General features: G+C 36.5%; 1 protein-coding gene, 4 long non-coding RNA genes and 1 other non-coding gene across 6 annotated transcripts; 4 read left to right on the forward strand and 2 right to left on the reverse strand.

Annotated features, from left to right (window-relative positions):
• Positions 1 to 2,533: 2,533 nt before the first annotated feature.
• LOC121765112 lies at positions 2,534 to 4,144 on the reverse strand. The gene is made up of 2 exons (XR_006042728.1): positions 3,329 to 4,144; positions 2,534 to 2,782 (listed from the first exon to the last, which is right to left on the reverse strand). It is a non-coding gene; the product is annotated as an uncharacterized LOC121765112 (long non-coding RNA).
• Positions 2,866 to 4,330, forward strand: LOC121765114. The gene is made up of 3 exons (XR_006042729.1): positions 2,866 to 3,032; positions 3,102 to 3,161; positions 4,271 to 4,330. It is a non-coding gene; the product is annotated as an uncharacterized LOC121765114 (long non-coding RNA).
• A 3,026-nt stretch (positions 4,331 to 7,356) lies between these two features.
• Positions 7,357 to 7,878, forward strand: LOC121764382. Its single transcript, XM_042160416.1, has one exon. The coding sequence runs from the start codon at positions 7,357 to 7,359 to the stop codon at positions 7,876 to 7,878; it is 522 nt and encodes a 173-aa protein (XP_042016350.1).
• Positions 7,879 to 11,825: 3,947 nt separating this feature from the next.
• Positions 11,826 to 13,006, reverse strand: LOC121765111. Its single transcript, XR_006042727.1, has 2 exons — positions 12,590 to 13,006; positions 11,826 to 12,044 (listed from the first exon to the last, which is right to left on the reverse strand). It is a non-coding gene; the product is annotated as an uncharacterized LOC121765111 (long non-coding RNA).
• LOC121765115 lies at positions 12,089 to 13,615 on the forward strand. Its single transcript, XR_006042730.1, has 3 exons — positions 12,089 to 12,294; positions 12,363 to 12,422; positions 13,556 to 13,615. It is a non-coding gene; the product is annotated as an uncharacterized LOC121765115 (long non-coding RNA).
• A 3,759-nt stretch (positions 13,616 to 17,374) lies between these two features.
• TRNAL-UAA lies at positions 17,375 to 17,457 on the forward strand. The gene has a single exon. It is a non-coding gene; the product is annotated as a tRNA-Leu (tRNA).
• Positions 17,458 to 20,681: the final 3,224 nt, after the last annotated feature.

Genomic DNA, 20,681 nt, shown 5'->3' on the forward strand with positions numbered 1-20,681 from the left:
GTTCCGATTGATGTACTTCCGGGAGCGTCGTGGGGGTGGCGCGGCTTCCTCCGCCTCTCGTCGTCGATCTTCTTCAAGCGATTGTTCCATTAATTGACGCATTTGCTCAAAAGGATCCATTTGTTTGAGTTGATTTAAGATGGAAATTGGAGTGATAGAGAGGATTTGAGAGGAATAGATGTGTGTTTGTGTGTGAAATGAGTATGAAATAGGATTATTTATAGAGTAAATAAATAAATAAAATTAAAAAAAAAGGAAATAAAAAATTAACGGTAACATTACCGTTTGAATTTTTTTTTTTATTAAAATTCGATTTTTTTTAAAAAAAAATTAATTTTTTTTTAAAAAAATTGAATTATTGCGTCATCCGTGACGACGCCCACTCGCGGGCCAGCGAGTGGGCGTCACGCATGCATCGGGGGCGCGCCACGTCGCCCGGGCGGGTGACGGGCCGGCGCGTCCCTTGTCTCGCGGATGCGGGCTACGGGACGGGCTGGGGACGGGACGAGGGTTGCAACGCGTCCCACGGCGGAACCGTCCCTCCGGGACGGAACGCGAGCCGCGCGCGGGACGCGTAGTGGATGCTCTTATTACCGTTTTGTGTAATCAATCATTTGTAGAATTGAGTATGTACGATTATTAATTACTCCAGCATCTTAAACAAGGATGGCTCTGATTATGGAAATTATATGTGAAAAATATGGAAGGTTAGAGAGGCTGGACCATATTTGTCTCACAAATTTATCACCTTTTTTCCGTAATTAACTTAAATATTTTTGCAATGTGCTTCAAAAATAGAGAAAGAATGAAAAGCATAAAAAAAGTTTCATCAATTTATTTTAAAACAAAAAAAATATTTAAAAAATAGTACAATTTTAAAATACTAAAAGTTATAATACTTTAATAATATTAGTATTTTTTTAATTTTTAATTTTTTTAATCGTCAATCAAACCTTGATAAAAAAAAACAATCATATGTTCTTATATCATATAATTTAATATTTTATCTTTTTATTCATAAAATATTAGAATTTTTAGTTCAATTCTGCATATTGTGACAAATCAAAATTTGATATATGATGTTATAATACTAACTGAGTTTACTGCTTTGATTTTAAGAATTTTATAATTTTGATTTTAATTCTTTATTTAGAAAATTTTAATTTTTCTAATTCCAAATTTTTGGAATATTACTTAGAACCTTGATAAAAAAAATAAACACGTGTTTTTAACTCAGTCAACTTATTTTTTTATAAAGATATAAAGTTAATATTTTCTCTACGTGTTTTTAACTCAGTCAACTTAATTTTTTATAAAGATATATTAATATTTTCTCTTTTTTTCTAAGATATTAGAGTTCATATGCAACAACTTTAAATCAATTGTATACTATATTAATACTAATATTAATTGAGTCTACCATTTCATTTTAAGAGTTTTATGATTTTTATTACTTACTTTTCAAAATTTTATTTTCTTTTTTTTTTGTGTTTGGAATGTTACCTGAAACCTTGATAAAAAAATAATCATATTCTGTTAATTCATATATTTAATATTATAAAATTATATTGTTAATATTCTCTTTTATTTGTACAATATTAAAGTTCTCAACTCAATTATGCAACAAATTAAAATTTGATCTATAATACTCCCTCCATTTTATGCTATTCGCACATTTTTTCTTTTGGGTCGTATATTAGAAACTGAATAATCAGTGTAATTAAATTAATAATTAAAGTGTAATAAGGGAACACTAATAATGGACATTTAATTAACTATAATATTTTAATTAAATATGATAATTATGGCTTGAAATAGGAATAGTGCAAATAGTTATTAACGTGCCAAAAAAAGAGCGAATAACATGGGACGGATGGAGTATATTGATACTAAACAAGTTTACCGTATTGATTTTTAAAATTTTATAATTTTGATTTAAATTATGTATCCTTTAAAATATTAATTCCAATGAATTCTTAATTTATGGAATGATACAATCGAACCAGAGTGAAAATTAATAACATGTTTTTGAATATTTAATATTTTTTCTTTATATTAATAAATATTAGTAGAATTCTTAACTCGATCCAGTATATCATGTTACAAATTTAAATTTGATACAATATATGATATCATAGTACTAATTGAGTTTATGATTTTCATTATAAGAATTTCAATATTTTATTTTTGTTTCCTATTTTTCAAACTTTAATATCTTTTTTAGAACGTACATCGAAGCTCAATAAAAAAATCAGTTAATTACATATGTTTAACTTATTCATTTAATATTTTAAATCTATATAGTTAATGCTTAGTAGTATTTTTTTCTAAAGCATTCACCATATCATGAAATAAATTAGTAGTAGAATTGTAACGTCCCGTTTTTTTAAACCTAATTTGTGAACCCTAAAGTACTTGTAATTAATGCTATTATTTTTTTGCAAAGTCCGTGACTTAATTGATGGTGAATAAATTGTTGTTGGACGAGATATTTGTGAAATAAATGATTATGCGTATAGATAATTCCTTTCCGTGAGGAATATATTTATTGGACTCAATTCCGTGTTGGATCCGATAAATTAAATAATTAATATAAAAGTTCAGTCCGTGATAAACGAATTGTTGACTGTACAATTTAAAATAAAATACAAAGGACCGTGAATTAAACCAAGCTAATTTATTTTCCCGGTTGATTTGGTCACCAATCGGCTTTAATTATTTTTTAATTAAAGATTCTGCAAAGATCTTCCTCCTCCGTAATGAGATATTCATCCTCCGTAATCTACAAATAAAATACCAAATAAATTCAATTAAATAAAAAATAAGGAAGAAAAAAAGAGAAGAATTCGAACTCTTCCTCCCCTCAACATTTGTCTAAACCGTTCTCCCCTCTCTCCCCACTCCCTTAAATCTCTCTCACATCCAAACCACCCATCACTCTAATTTAGTCATCAAATCAATTCATTCTTCCTATTCTATTCATTCTCTGCAATCAAGAAACCAAGACTTCTTCTTCACAACTTCAATTCAAGGTAAGTCTATAGAGTTTTCTCTATTTTTTTTCATAATTCAAACCATCTCATTTAATCTTCTTCCGACAGAAATTGGAACCAAATTCGTGTGAGAGAGAGCTACCTATTGTCTTTCGAAATCTGATCAAGGTATAATTTCTACCCAAATTTAAAGCATGAATTTTTAGCATTCTATTCACGACATATCATCCTGCACCCTTCCCACATAATGCAATCAACAAGCATCACCAATCAAACTCCAATAATCGAACACCCATCACAGTGAAATTGATAACTAAAAACGAAAAGAAGCATACTTTGAATGAGAACCGATCTGTTCGGTTGAAATCGGGTTGGTTGCGGGGCTGTTCGGAGTAAATCGGGGCGACGGAACCGGCGGAGAAGCCGACAGCAGCAGCGACGACCCTGGGCCTCGGCTGAAGACGGCTGTAACGAACCATTGCCGACGGCGGCGACAGCAGCATCTTCCCGACGAGCGGCAGCAGCAGCCTGCCGCTGAGAGGCGGCGACGGAGCGGCGGCGCGTTGCTGTTCGACTGACCGGTACAGCAGCCACGGCGTTTCGTCTTCCCGGCGTCTGGCAGCGACGGCAGACGAATCGGACGACGGCGATGGAGATTTCCGGAACTCCCGATTTGGGCGAGAAGATAAGAGAAGAGGAGAGAGAGAGGAAGACAGAGACGTAGGGGGGGTGGGAGTAAAATTGGGCTGTTATATTTTTAACAGATTGGGCCCTTGTTTTGTTTAAAGAAAGTGGGCCTATTAAATTAAAATTGGATGATTTATTAAGGATGGGCTCCATTTAATGGTTGGGCTTTAATTTGTAGTTGGAGATATAAGGTGGGGAAATAATTAAGTCTTGAGATTTTAATTAAATCTTTGGGCCAATAACTAAATAAATTTTTGGAGTTAAAAATTAAATTAATAGTGACGAATTATTTAGTTAATTCTCGACATAATTCGATGTACAAATAATTTATCCAAAGTCTTGAAATAAATATAACTGAAAAGGGAAATAGTTATGATAATTTAATCATGCGCTTAAATAATTTTTGGGAATTTATTTGACATCGTGGTGGAAAATACGAGGAGCCAACGGAGGATTTATGGGTGCAAGCGGCCGCCGAATAATCGAAAACCGAGTTAAATCGAGATAAAAGACTTTGCCTAGGATGCATGCATTTCCATTTATTTATTTGAAACAGTGTGTTGATTTATCTATTATATAAATTGTTAAAGGTGAATCATGGCAAGGGAATCGTGATCGCAAGGGAAAGAATGTAATTTCAAATTAAGCACTCGAGGTGGGCTTTCTTTTAAATAAGGACAACGTCCTAAATATTTTTATCGATGGAAATGAAACTGTATTTATCATGCCGTGATTTGATTTTTACGTGCCTATCTGATGTGGCTATGCGCCATTGTTATATAAATCGAATTCGGGTCCTCGTAGGGCCGCAAACCCTACTTGGACTAGTGTACACCTATGGTAGATCGTGTGCTAGCGTACGGGCTGGCCGGTCTAGTGGCTTGGTTTGTGGCCACATTCCAAGTCATGTATTGGCAGATATGGCTAACGTCTATGGGAAAATGACTGATCAGTCGACTTTTACTATGGGAAAATGATTTTAGTGCCTCGGGCCTTTCTAAAGCTAAACCCCGGCGGTTACTTAAGTATGGCATGATAAATTGACAACTTTTATTGAAAATGTTTTCGGCATGAGCCCACTGAGTATATTTCATAGTACTCAGCCCTGCATGTGTTTTCCCTATGTGCAGGTTGAGCGGCGACGAGGATGTGGTGGTGTTGAGCAAGTGAATTCAAGAGATTATTATTGTCTTTGAACCTTGAGTGTCGTTGTGTCTTCACACATGGCGTCACTCTTTCTCTTGGTCGTTTCCGCTGTGTCGTTTCGTTTAATTATGTTATATTTGGGCCGACAACTTTAATTATTAGGATAATGGATATTTTGAATTTCTTGTTGGATAATATCAAACTCTTGGTTATTTATTGGGATATTAATTGTTGGTCCAACTTGTGATTGAAACCCTAATTCTTTTCGTCCGTTTCATTAAATTCTTTTCATCACGATCGCCCGTATTTAATAACCCTAAAGGGCGGTCGTGACAGTTTGGTATCAGAGCCTCAGTTTCTTTCCGCTCTAGACCCAAGAGTCTTTTTGAGTTGTAGTCTACCATTGTATCGATAGACTAAAGTGTTAAACGTCGAAGGCTCAACACCACAACTCGTCACGCCCAACCACGAAAGAAGAGGTGAGAATATTTTGACGACTTTTGAAATGAATTACTGAAATTTTTGAAATTCGATGGAAAAATGGTTCCTTGTGAAAATGGCAAGTTTGGGCCTATTGAAAATTTAAAGTAAATGCTATGGCTTTTGGAAAATGATGTGGTCACGTGAGCCACTATGGGAGTATGTGATTGAATGTGTTGAATGTGGTAAATATTGAAGTGTGAATATGAATCATATGCTTGAGGCGGAGATTTGTTATTACATTTTTGGACTGCGAACAATATTTGAAGAACATATATGTTGATTACTTGAACGACGAAAATTCTAATGCATAATTTGTTGAAATTGTATGACTTTGGAACTCGGAAACGCAAAGTATGACGCTTGTGTAGTTGCAATTATGTGATTGTGATATAGATGGACACGAATTGTATGATTTATGAAATGTGATTCTAGGGACTAAGGATTGATTGAGTTACTATTTTAAATACTAATATATGCTAGATGAAATACTATGGAATGCCAAATGGTTTATATGGATAAACATGTTTGACTGCGCAATATATAAATGACGTTTTATGTGAAAATTCATGATTGATGAAGTACGAGGTATTGTATAGAATCATTGTGAAAGTGAAATGTGGAATTTTGAACTTCGTTGCAAACGTAGAATCCATATGGAGCTTGAATTAAGCAATGACCGAATATATGTTGAAGTATGAGACTATGAACTATGTCTGGAAAACATAGAGTGCCTAAGAAGTATGCTAGGCTGAACGTGCTCGAACATAGTTGTAAACTGATAATTACAATATCACTTTCCTGAGTGACGGGACAAACGAAAACATATACTTCGAACTAGACGTATTATTATAGCTGCCTATTGTTTTCCATGGATGATAAGGGCAAAACGAAAGGAAATTTCTAATGAGATCAGGACAAGAAGAAATGTTAGGTGATGTATCCTTACAACGACGAGAAATTGTGCCTGCCATCAGATAAAGTGAATGCAATCGTGCATAACATGTTAATGCTACGATGGTTACAAATATGACAACACTTATGACACATTAAGACCAGGAGGGTTATTACCACGTTTTAATGAGAATGTCCGCTATGATGTGCCAAAAATAATATGAAGTTGTGACCTTCAAGGACAGTTAATTGCTGTAACGACACCAAGAATCTTGACTTCGAATCTAGAGTTTTCGAGAACGCATCTATTATCTTCGGGAAATGACGGAGTGCTACCTTTGTAGCTAGAATGGACGAATTTAATTGACAGTACTTACTTGGATTCTCATAAATTTCTTTCTATGAAGCTCCTTGACAATGATATTCTTTTCGTGCATTTAAAACCTTTGATTGACCTGCAATTTGCAAGTGATGCATCACTGTTTCTTTTTAATGAAAGTAGTGACTCATTCTTGTTCCTCTTGAGTCATTTTCGGAGCCATTCTAATCAAGGGCAATGTCAATAGTGCTCCTCATGTTGAAACCCGTTTTGATCCAAGTAAGACTGTTAAGTAGATTTCCAAATTCTTGATACAAGACTCTCAAGGAAGACAATGGCTCGATCTCTGCAAACACATATGAGGAATAAGTTTTAAGAGACACCTACAAAATGATACACCAGCAACACGCAGAGTCGAATATTTACGCATCTATGCTTAGTTGTAGCAAGCAGCCAAAGAATCGGACGTTATGCCATACCTAGATATTAGGTCTTGAGAAATAGAAAGCTGAGAGAAGCCGTGTACACCAAATGATCACGTTTTGCGGCTCAGAATTTATGTAAGTGGTTTGATCAAGGGATACACAGATAACAACAGAAAGTTGTGAGTCGGAGTATTTAAGATCGTCACATAAGATCATCACTGTACGATAGTATTGGAATGAAAATACGGGCACCCTGATAGATTAAGATATACAAACGAAGGTCGTCGACGAGAGAAAATCGTCCAGCAAGTGGCGAAATTGAATCAACTAAAATGGGAAATAATCGAAAGGAGAAACGCGTGCAAGCACCATCACCATCACCTCCTCCACCTAAGCCAGAATGGCATATTGAATGGTTTTGCTAAAGCAAAATCCTCCTATCTTCGATGGGATAGGAGAGCCAGCAAAGGCCGAGACTTGGATATGCGCTTTGGAGCGTATTATCACAGTTCTAATGTGCAACGCTGAGGAACGAATGACTTGTGTGACCTATGGGTCAGCCGATATCTGGTGGGATACCAAGATGAAGACTACGCCACGAGATCAAGTGGGTAGAATGACTTGGGAGAACTTTAAGGAGGAGATATATATCAAGTACGTACCAACGAGCTACCGAAAAGCAAAGACGGCTGAGTTTTACTACTTAACCCAAGGGCGCATGTCGGTGACTGAATATGATCGAACACTCTGCGATATGACTCGGTATGCACCTGAACAAGTTGACACCGACGAGAAGCTAGCCGATAAGTTCCGTGAGGGTCTAAGGCATGAGATAAAGATGGCACTAGCTAGTCGTGGGAGACTTACATACGCGGAAGAGTTGGCCCTCGCACTAGATGTTGAGGCAACTATGCCCAAGGAGAGGGCGATGTGAAACACTACACTGGCACTGCCTCCACCACATTATTCTCGAGAGAAGAGAAAGTGGGATGAAAAATAGGACCCACTATGAAAACAAGAGTTACCAGCCCACCCAAAATCGACCACAGTATGGGGGTAGATAAAAATTTCTCTAACCAGAGGGGTGACTTTCGACCCAGACCACCACAATGCAATGTGTGCTCCAAGTACTATTTCGGAGAGTGTAGAATGCAGAACACTACCAAGTGCTTTAACTGTGAGGGAAATGGCCACTTCTCTAGAGAGTGTCCGAGCAAGAATGCGGAGATGGGGTCAAGGCAGAACAATCAAGGATTTTGTCAGCAGTCGAGGGCACCACCGGCTGAACCAAGGATGAATTGTGATCAACCTCCGCGACAATAACAACCTCACCGCCCAAGACTTCATTCCCAGGCTAGAGCATATGAGCTGAGTTTTAGACAACCCAAGACTGAACAAGGACGGGAATTTGGAAGGTATGGGCAAACTCCTCGATACGGGCGCATCGCATTCTTTCATATTAGAACTATGTGTGGACACATTAAGTTGCCAGCAAATAAATCTGAACATAAGATGATGGTGACCTCACCAGTGGGAGAGGTAGTAGAGATTTCTCGAACATGCTCGAACATAGAAATTGTTATGGGAGAACTTAGGCTAGTCGCGCATGACTTGCAAGTTATGGCCATGAAGGATGTCGATGTAATCTTGGGAATGGAATGGTTGACTGCAATTTTGCTACGATTCGATGAAAGGAGAGACAAATATCATTACAAGCCCCTGGAAAGGAACCAATCGTGTATCACGGGATCACGATGAACAGAAAAACGTCTATCATCTCTGCACTCCAAGCCCCTACGATGTTGAGAAAAAGGCGTCCTGCCTATCTGGTCTATCTACAAGGGGATGAGAATGAGAAAAAGAAAGTGGAGGATGTCGCTGTGGTACGAGAATTTCCAGACGTCTTTCCTAAAGCGTTACCTGGTCCACCGCCAGATCGACAATTGGAGTTCACAATCGACCTAGAGCCAGGGTCGGCACCGGTGTCTAAGGCCCCATATCGAATGGCGCCAAAGGAGTTGGAAGAACTTAAGATACAACTACAAGAGCTCATGGACCTGGGTTTCATTAGACCCAGTGTTTCACCGTGGGGCGCGCCTGTGCTTTTTGTGAAAAAGAAGGATGGATCGATGAGAATGTGTATCGATTATAGAGAGCTGAACATGATGACTCTCAAGAACAAATATCCACTGGCGAGGATAGATGACCTATTTGATCAACTTCGAGGAGTCGGTGTGTTCTCAAAGATGGACTTAAGGTTCGGATACCATCAGTTGAGAGTCCGACGAGAAGACATACCGAAGACTGCCTTTCGCACGAGATATGGTCACTATGAGTTTTGTGTAATGCCGTTTGGATTGACGAATGCACCTGTAGTATTCATGGATTTGATGAACATAGTATTTCAGTATTCATAGATGACGTAATTGTTTACTCGAAGAATGAGAAAGAGCACGAGGAACATCTGCGAATCACTTTGGAAACGTTGAGGAGTGAGAAACTGTACGCTAAATTCAGCAAGTGTGAGTTTTGGCTTAAGGAAGTAAATTTCCTTGGTCACATCGTGTCGGTAGAAGGAATTCGAGTGGATCCCGCTAAGGTTGAGGCGGTACAACAGTGGAATGCACCCTCGACACCAAACGAGATTCGGAGTTTCCTAGGGTTGGCAGGATACTACCGAAGGTTTATAGAGGGATTCTCCAAGATAGCGAGACCCATGACGCAACAACTCAAGAAGGGGGTAAAAGTCAATTGGACCCCAGAGTGTGAGGCAAGTTTCCAACTGTTGAAGGAAAAGCTAACTAGTGCACCGATTCTAGCGGTGCCAGAACATGGAGTGAACTACGTGGTATACACATACGCTTCGAAGGTGGGACTTGGATGTGTGTTGATACAGAACAACAAAGTGATTGCTTATGCATCACGATAATTGAGGCCACACGAGTTGAACTATCCAACCCACGACTTGGAGTTAGCAGCGGTAGTACACGCCTTAAAGATTTGGAGACATCATCTCTACGGAGTCCGATATGAGATCTTCACGGATCACAAAAGCTTGAAGTACTTCCTCGAGCAGAAAGATTTGAATATACGGCAACGAAGATGGCTCGAATTGGTGAAGGACTACGATTGTGGCATCAATTACCACCCCCGGCAAAGCAAATGTTGTGGCGGATGCTTTGAGCCGGAAAGATCATTCACAGCTGGCTACTTTTATCACCAAAGAAGAAATCTTGATTCGCGAGTTTAACAAGATGCGTTTGGAAGTGGTGAGGGCACCTGCGAACTGGCGAATCTGGGAACTTTAGTGAAGAAGGTGACAATGCCCTTACTTTCGAAAGAAGATTATGCATGCCGGATAACGAGGGGCTCAAAAGCGAGGTGATGAGTGAAGCTCATGAGACATCTTACACCGCTCACCCAGGAAGTACGAAATGTATCAAGATCTGAAGAAGTCCTTTTGGTGGAATGGTATGAAGAGGGATATAGCGTCATTCGTCGAGAGATGTTTAGTCTGTCAGCAAGTGAAGATTCTGCATCAATGACCGTATGGGAAGTTACAACCACTAGAGATTCCCGAGTAGAAATGGGAGCACATCGCCATGGATTTTGTGACGGGATTGCCAAGGACTCTGAGTGGGAACACCGCTGTTTGGGTAATTATAGATCGACTTACCAAGAGTGCGCATTTCATACCGATTCTCATAAGCTGTGTGTCCAACAAACTAGCTTAAATTTACATAAGGGAGATAGTTCGATTGCATGGAGTCCCAGTGACTATCACGTCCGACCGTGACCCAAAATTCACCTCAAGATTTTGGATGAATCTACAGAAAGAGCTTGGAACCAAATTGAATTTCAGTACAGCGTTTCACCCGCAAACCGATGGACAATCCGAAAGAACGATCCAAACTCTCGAGGATATGTCGAGAGCCGTGGTACTCGACCGAGGGGGAAATTGGGAGGCAGCTCTACCACTGATCGAGTTTGCCTACAACAACAGTTTTCAGGCAACGATAAACTTGGCACCGTACGAGGCCTTATACGGAAGAAAGTGTAGATCGCCGCTCTACTGGGATGAAGTTGGCGAGAGAAGAATACTCGGACCTGATACAGTTGAATAGATGGTGGGAATCGTTCGACAAATTCGTGAGAGGATAAAAGAAGCTCAAGACAGACAGAAATCATACGCGGATGTCCGACGAACCGACCTACAATTTCAAGCTGGCGATAAAGTTTTCTTGAAGGTATCCCCGTCAAAAGGGATAACACGATTTGGCGTCAAGGGCAAATTGAAGCCGTGATTTATCGGACCTTACGAAATTCTCGAAGGAGTGGGCCCCGTTGCGTATCGATTGGCGCTACCACCAAACCTTGGAAATGTGCACAACGTTTTCCATGTGTCGCAGTTACGAAAATATATGTTCGACCCGAAACATGTGATCCGTTTTGAGGAAGTCGTGTTGAATCCAGACTTGAGTTACGAAGAGAGACCCCAATCTATTTTGGACCGAAAGATCCAAATTGTGAGAAATAAAAATGTTGCTTGTGTGAAAGTACTATGGGAAAATCATGGGCATGAAGAAGCCACGTGGGAGAATGAGGATAAAATGATGGAATTGTATCCAGAACTCTTTACTTGAGGGTAATAAATTTCGGGACGAAATTTCTGCTAAGGTTGGTAGGATGTAACGCCCCGTTTTTATAAACCTAATTTGTGAACCCTAAAGTACTTGTAATTAATGCTATTATTTTTTTGCAAAGTCCATGACTTAATTGATGGTGAATAAATTGTTGTTGGACGAGATATTTGTGAAATAAATGATTATGCGTATAGATAATTCCTTTCCGTGAGGAATATATTTATTGGACTCAATTCCGTGTTGGATCCGATAAATTAAATAATTAATATAAAAGTCCAGTCCGTGATAAACGAATTGTTGACTGTACAATTTAAAATAAAATACAAAGGACCGTGAATTAAACCAAGCTAATTTATTTTCCCGGTTGATTTGGTCACCAATCGGCTTTAATTATTTTTTAATTAAAGATTCTGCAAAGATCTTCCTCCTCCGTAATGAGATATTCATCCTCCGTAATCTACAAATAAAATACCAAATAAATTCAATTAAATCAAAAATAAGGAAGAAAAAAATAGAAGAATTCGAACTCTTCCTCCCCTCAACATTTGTCTAAACCGTTCTCCCCTCTCTCCCCACTCCCTTAAATCTCTCTCACATCCAAACCACCCATCCCTCTAATTTAGTCATCAAATCAATTCATTCTTCCTATTCTATTCATTCTCTGCAATCAAGAAACCAAGACTTCTTCTTCACAACTTCAATTCAAGGTAAGTCTATAGAGTTTTCTCTATTTTTTTCATAATTCAAACCATCTCATTTAATCTTCTTCCGACAGAAATTGGAACCAAATTCGTGTGAGAGAGAGCTACCTATTGTCTTTCGAAATCTGATCAAGGTATAATTTCTACCCAAATTTAAAGCATGAATTTTTAGCATTCTATTCACGACATATCATCCTGCACCCTTCCCACATAATGCAATCAACAAGCATCACCAATCAAACTCCAATAATCGAACACCCATCACAGTGAAATTGATAACTAAAAACGAAAAGAAGCATACTTTGAATGAGAACCGATCTGTTCGGTTGAAATCGGGTTGGTTGCGGGCCTGTTCGGAGTAAATCGGGGCGACGGAACCGGCGGAGAAGCCGACAGCAGCAGCGACGACCCTGGGCCTCGGCTGAAGACGGCTGTAACGAACCATTGCCGACGGCGGCGACCGCAGCGCGTCCCGGCGGCGACAGCAGCATCTTCCCGACGAGCGGCAGCAGCAGCCTGCCGCTGAGAGGCGGCGACGGAGCGGCGGCGCGTTGCTGTTCGACTGACCGGTACAGCAGCCACGGCGTTTCGTCTTCCCGGCGTCTGGCAGCGACGGCAGGCGAATCGGACGACGGCGATGGAGATTTCCGGAACTCCCGATTTGGGCGAGAAGATAAGAGAAGAGGAGAGAGAGAGAGGAAGACAGAGACGTAGGGGGGGTGGGAGTAAAATTGGGTTGTTATATTTTTAACAGATTGGGCTCTTGTTTTGTTTAAAGAAAGTGGGCCTATTAAATTAAAATTGGATGATTTATTAAGGATGGGCTCCATTTAATGGTTGGGCTTTAATTTGTAGTTGGAGATATAAGGTGGGGAAATAATTAAGTCTTGAGATTTTAATTAAATCTTTGGGCCAATAACTAAATAAATTTTTGGAGTTAAAAATTAAATTAATAGTGACGAATTATTTAGTTAATTCTCGACATAATTCGATGTACAAATAATTTATCCAAAGTCTTGAAATAAATATAACTGAAAAGGGAAATAGTTATGATAATTTAATCATGCGCTTAAATAATTTTTGGGAATTTATTTGACATCGTGGTGGAAAATACGAGGAGCCAACGGAGGATTTATGGGTGCAAGCGGCCGCCGAATAATCGAAAACCGAGTTAAATCGAGATAAAAGACTTTGCCTAGGATGCATGCATTTCCATTTATTTATTTGAAACAGTGTGTTGATTTATCTATTATATAAATTGTTAAAGGTGAATCATGGCAAGGGAATCGTGATCGCAAGGGAAAGAATGTAATTTCAAATTAAGCACTCGAGGTGGGCTTTCTTTTAAATAAGGACAACGTCCTAAATATTTTTATCGATGGAAATGAAACTGTATTTATCATGCCGTGATTTGATTTTTACGTGCCTATCTGATGTGGCTATGCGCCATTGTTATATAAATCGAATTCGGGTCCTCGTAGGGCCGCAAACCCTACTTGGACTAGTGTACACCTATGGTAGATCGTGTGCTAGCGTACGGGCTGGCCGGTCTAGTGGCTTGGTTTGTGGCCACATTCCAAGTCATGTATTGGCAGATATGGCTAACGTCTATGGGAAAATGACTGATCAGTCGACTTTTACTATGGGAAAATGATTTTAGTGCCTCGGGCCTTTCTAAAGCTAAACCCCGGCGGTTACTTAAGTATGGCATGATAAATTGACAACTTTTATTGAAAATGTTTTCGGCATGAGCCCACTGAGTATATTTCATAGTACTCAGCCCTGCATGTGTTTTCCCTATGTGCAGGTTGAGCGGCGACGAGGATGTGGTGGTGTTGAGCAAGTGAATTCAAGAGATTATTATTGTCTTTGAACCTTGAGTGTCGTTGTGTCTTCACACATGGCGTCACTCTTTCTCTTGGTCGTTTCCGCTGTGTCGTTTCGTTTAATTATGTTATATTTGGGCCGACAACTTTAATTATTAGGATAATGGATATTTTGAATTTCTTGTTGGATAATATCAAACTCTTGGTTATTTATTGGGATATTAATTGTTGGTCCAATTTGTGATTGAAACCCTAATTCTTTTCGTCCGTTTCATTAAATTCTTTTCATCACGATCGCCCGTATTTAATAACCCTAAAGGGCGGTCGTGACAAGAATACTTTAAAATATATACTAGTACTACTTTATTAATTTGTTGCATATAATGGATTGAGTTAATGAGATCTAATTTTTATAAAGAAAATGAGAAAATTTTAACTGCATAACTTTTTAATATATCACGAAATAAATTAAAATATTAAATAAATAAATAATTGAATTGATATTTTATTTAAAATATTAAGTCATTAATACTTATATAAGTTCCTCTTAGAGATATCGCTAATCACATCAAATATTCAACCAATTATCAATGTGTGGAAGATTTTAGCTAGTGTTATAAAAAAAAAGAACTCAATATATATCACAAATTATGTCCTTAAATAAATATTCTATAAACATCACTAGTATTAAAAAAAATAACTAAAATTAATTTCAATCACTTATCCACAAAACTTGAGACAGTTTGAGGATACTTAATTAACTTTCCTAATTTGATGAGTCATAATCATGCGTAGAAGAGTAGGAATTTGGACAAGGATAATTGATTTGATGTTAAAATAGCATTATGGTAAATTAGTCATAGTATATAAAATGTATTATGTCAAAATATACATAAGGATATTATGGCGGTGAGGCATTATGTCTCTAAATCACTATCCTTTAAAAAAATGAGGGCTGCAAAAGATAAAGATGATTTAATAGACGTGGTTATAGATGATTTTAATTGAAATAGAAAAGGCAATAATCATAATTTCAGATGACTTCAATACCAAGAACCCCTGAATAGGTTTGTGCCAACCCAGTGGTCCAGTTTGGAAAGCGTGAATTTTACCAAATTTTTGGCTTTTAGAGTCTGATCTTTTTCCAGCTATAAATAATGGCTTATGGCTTAGTTTTGAGACATCATTGATCATCATTTTTTGTACCATACATGTTTTACACCTCCACACACCAATTCTAAAAGCTATGAGATTGATGTAATAATGCATGGCTATGAATTATTATAAGCTTAATGAAACAGAACCGAGAGGTTTGTGACTAGGTGTGAAGAAAATAGATCTTATGAACAACTAGGAGTTACATCATTTACATGCTTATGAATTTTGATGCAGAAGATCTAATGTGTAATATCATGAATGCGGTTTAAGATTATAATTGTGACTGGTTTAGGAAAATTTGAGTCATAAATCATAATTGAATGATAGTTTAATGGTTGAATTAACTAAATAGTCAATGGTATCAATATCTTTAAATTCCTTTCTAATTGTTTCAAATCTACTTTTTTATTACTATCTTTATTTGTTAGAATTATTTATTTTTGTTTTGATATTTTAAAGTAGATTCAACTTATGTGGTCTAGACAATACAAGATGTCAAAGTTGTAATAGTACTTAGAACCTTCTCTCTTCGTATGTCTCTTCGTATGTGAATAGGAGTTCAAATTCTTCTATTACGAGTTTTAAGAAATGTTAAAAAAATTGGTGGAAGAAAGTTAATGTATAAGTCCTACTTGTATATATTAGTTTTAAATGATATGTGAGTAGAACAAGTTACTCGGATATGAGGCCTCTTTACGATTTATGATAATTATGAACCGGGACTCCTATTCGCAGACAAACTAAAATGGAAAAACGAGACTTTTATTCGTGGGCAGAGGGAGTAGATATTAGTCTTGGTGGAAACGATAATCGTATATATCTTTAACTATAATAAAATAATACTATAATATATATATGGGTTGTTCGGTTTGCAAGATTGTATCATGAGATTAAATATGTAGTGTGTTTGGTTCATGAGATTCAACACCACAACTCAGGTTCATGAGATTCAATACCACAACTCAATCCTAGATGAAATCCTAGATGAATAATTATGGGATAATTAGTCATAGCTAACCCCCCATGACTTAAATAATCTCGCAACTCAATCCTAGATTATATCATGATACTATTTTATTTAGTAAATCGTACGTCACCTTATAGTTTTAGTTTAATACTAATAAAAAGTGAATAAAATTTTTATACCGGTCTCTGCCAACGGTTCCGTACTTTTGCACTCTTGTATTGACACGTACTAGTGTAATTTCAATTAACAAATACTCCATGCACTTCCATTCACCCAAAAAAATTATCGTACCCAGAAAAAAAAATCGCACATTATTGAAGAAAAAAAAATCGCACATTATTGAAGACACAACTGACTAGATTTCTTGTTATAAAAACACATGTTGTTCCTATTCCAATTTTTAGCAACTTGGATTTAATTTTTTAAAAAAGTGGCCCACCTAATTTTATTGTTGAAACTGTCTAGTGCATAATTCCAAGTCATATCACAAGTGGGGAGTAATTTGTTAATGTATAAGTATTTATACTAATAAGTAGCAAGTTGATAGCATGGACAGATCAAAATCGTGACCAGTGGGAATAAATTGGCATAAAGAAAATGTCGCCATCTTACAAAGATTATATGTCCAAATGGTCAAAGATACTTTTGATTTATCATACCTTTTGCGTTACTAATGTTATGTAACGTGACATGAGACGATATAATATGATAAGTCTTCTTGTTTTAATAGAAATGACCAATTAAAAAATGCATACTATCTCAAATTATCATTTATCCTTTATATATTTTGTTCATGAAAAGGATATTATCGGCAATTTGAGTGACTAACCTTCTTATTGTTTTTTATGATAAATACATAAAAGTATTGTTTTGTCCAATTATCGGCAATTTTGGTTGGTATAGATTTTGACATTTTGTCAAGATCTAGTTTTTTAGATATTAATTGAAAAAAATGAGATGATTTACTATAGAATAAGATAAAAACATAATAATCGGGTATAATTTATTTTGGTATTTAGCCTATTAAAATACACCCACAACAAAAAAATATGTTGAAATTCATTTGGCTTTTTTTTACTATTTTCACTTTAAGATAAATAAAGTAGATAAAATTAAATTTACAATAAATGTATCAGCTGGTTTGCCCGAGAGATTAAGGGGGAAGACTTAAGATCTTCTGCACATAAGTGCGCGTGGGTTCGAACCCCACAGCCAGCATTTTTTAATATATTATTTTTTGCTTTATAGTATATACTCCCTCTGTCCCATTAGAAATGAAACGTTTTCCTTTTTGTTCCGTCCCAATAAAAATGAAACGTTTCTAAAAATAGAAACAATAATCTCTCTATTTTTTCTTCTCTCTTACTTTACTCTCTTTTCATTAACTCACAAAACAAGACTACATAAAATCATGTGCCGGAAAGCAAATGTTGCATATTTAATGGGACGGAGGGAGTACTTATTAAATTGAAATCATTTTTGAAGTGACCTCTTTTAAAATGTGATGTTTATACACCGTTGAAAAATTATGAAACTAGATTGGGCCGGCCTGATCAAACGGCCATATGTTACAAAAAATTATTTTGGAAAAGGCCTATAAAGTTTGATCATAAAGTAGTTGGGCCTACTAAATATAAATTTTATGGCTCTTCTATTTAGGAATCCTAGAATAGAGCCTTTTCATGTCTACCTCTGCCAACGAATAAATAAAAGGAACAGAAAAGTAAAATTATGCATGAATCTGAGGCATCAAAGTTATTTAGATAGATCTGCAAATGCAAAAAGTTGAATTTTAGTTACAACGAATCAAAGACCCTCATTTTGAAATTACAGAGTTATGTGTAATAATCAAACAAATATGAATAATGTAAAAAGCAGTTTGACTGGAAAGCCTAGGAAGATAAGTAGCATGCCGGAATACGACACTCTCACTCCGTGTAATCTCCCTCGTGTCATCACGTGATTTATTTTGTCGAGGTTTTCTATCTTTGTTTATTTCATCTTTTAATAATATATAGATGCTTTGCGTCACCAAATTTAAACAAGAATGGAATCTGATTGCTTATGACTAACTTATAAAGATTTTACTAGTATATAATTTACCAACGTAATAGTTTCTCCAGGGAAAGCATATTAGTGTATATTTTAAAGTAGTAATTTAAGTTAATTAAAATAGGAGTATATGATTTAGTTAATAAGATTACGAATTTTATTAGAAATAAAAATATCATACATAAATTTAATTAAAATTTTAAAGTAATAATTTTGTACGGAGTAATGAAGTAAAAAACGAAAATAAACAAGAAAACACAAAACCAAAAGGATATAATGATGGGTTTTGAACTCACAATTTCCAGCTTTCACCATAACATATTCTTCACACAGTTATTTATATAAAGCTCTCTCACAAATGTGAAACATATATCACACGTCCAATACACAAACAATGGTGGGTTGAGATTTTCCTAATGGGGAACGAAACTTTCAGTTTGCAGTAGAGAATTTTGCAAATTATTGATCATTTAATGATATTTTTAAACATAAAAATTAAAATATTTTGATTGGTGGGAACATAAGCCAACGTCGCCCAATTTCATTCAAGAACACAATTTTGGGCTATAAATTCTGAAGGAGTAGAACTGAATGGTCACGTCACGAACAAACAATATAGAAGCAATTTAGAGCATCTCCAATGTCCGGTCGGACACGCGGAAGGGCTACCGGGACGTCCGCCGTTGGGGGGTCGAAGGTCGGATACGGACGTCCAGTGAGGACGTCGGGTGTCCTCGGACGTCCCGGCGACGGGCGGGCGGACGTCCGCCACTGTGGCGAGGGTCGGACGTCCGATAATTATTATTTAAAAAAAAATTCTATATATACTGCACGAGCGACGAGGACAGCGCGGAGTGAGCCGGGGATGTTGGACTATGTATTTTACTTTTTTTCATGACTATGTATTTTACTTTTTTTCTAAATTCTCTTTTTTTTTTATGTTTTATGACTATGTATTTTTGCCCGTTTTTTGGTTTCTCGTAATTTTTCCCGTATTTTGCTTTCCCGTATTTTTTGTTTATATTAAAATTAAATTATTGTGATTTTTTTATTGCGGGATGTCCTAGTGGGAAGGGCGATGGGAATGGCGGATTATGCAGGGGATGTCCTAGTGATGTGGCAATGGGGTGGGATGTCCTAGTGACGTGACAGGAGGTGTTTTTGGGATGTCCTAGTGGATGTCCGAGTGGGACATCCGCCCCCACTGGAGATGCTCTTAGATGGTCCACGCACCTCAAGAGAATCAGGTTATGGAATTATATTGGGCAGCAATATCTACACTCTCTCCATCACTGTAATTACCAATCTCTCCCCCACTCATATCCTAATTAACACCACTACCTACTTACTCCGTCCGTTCAGCAGTAATAAAGACGTTTCTTTTCGGTACACAATTTTAAAAATTTATGTTAAGTGAGTTAAAATAAAAGAAAAATAAAGTAAGAATAAAAAAGGAAGGGAGAGTAAAGTAAGAGATAAGAAATGTGTTGACTTTTGTTAGAAAATAAATGACTCTACTAATACAGAACGGAGGAAGTACTTTGTCAGTAAATGTTTCACAATTTCCTTTTTCTCATCACCAGCCAAATATATACTCCCTAATAATTAAAATGGAACTTTTTGTCACGAAGTTTAAGAAAATTGTGTGTTAAGTAGATAGATAAAAAAACTAAAATAAAAAAAGTAGAGAAAACAGAGTAGAAAATGATTAAAGAAGAGAGAATAAAATTAGAGAGTAAAGTAAAAGTGAATAATAGTCTAAATGTTTATTATACATATAAATGATGCAATTATAAAGGAATTTTTAAAATAAAAAAATGACTAAATTGTAAGGGAATAAATGGAGTACCACTTTTGTTCTTTGGCTCAATTTTCTACTAATTTATTGCGGGCTCATTTCTCCACTAAAAACAAATTTACCAAATATTTATTAAAATATGTACCAGCCCAAAGTAATAGTAGTAGTATAATTTTTGCACCAGAAATTTTTGCAATCCATAAGTTTGCTCTTCTTTCTGCCATCTTTTGCAACTTTAAAATGCATATGGGCACTATTAATTCAAAATTTACATGGATATTTCTTATGTAATTTTATAATTAGTTGATTAAAATTTTACTTGTAAAGTAATGATGTATGGGATATTAATTATGACAACTTCCATCTTCCAATCAAACTCTCATCTTTCCATTTTCCCAACTACCATCAATAAATACATTCCCTTTATATACATGGCAACTTCCATCTTCCAAATAAATTCCGATCCTCTAAATCTTCAACCTCAAATATTGACGGCGAAATACTAATGGGATGTTGTATGCGTAAACGATTTTGATAATACTCAGCTTTCATTGTTCGCAAAACTGCATTCCAAATGACACCCACCCATCTT

Source organism: Salvia splendens, chromosome 14 (genome assembly GCF_004379255.2).
Source record: "Salvia splendens isolate huo1 chromosome 14, SspV2, whole genome shotgun sequence".
NCBI lineage: Eukaryota > Viridiplantae > Streptophyta > Magnoliopsida > Lamiales > Lamiaceae > Salvia > Salvia splendens.

Coding starts and splice junctions, on each gene's coding strand:
- LOC121764382 (XM_042160416.1), top strand. CDS start 7,357: ATGGTTTTGCTAAAGCAAAATCCTCCTATCTTCGATGGGATAGGAGAG.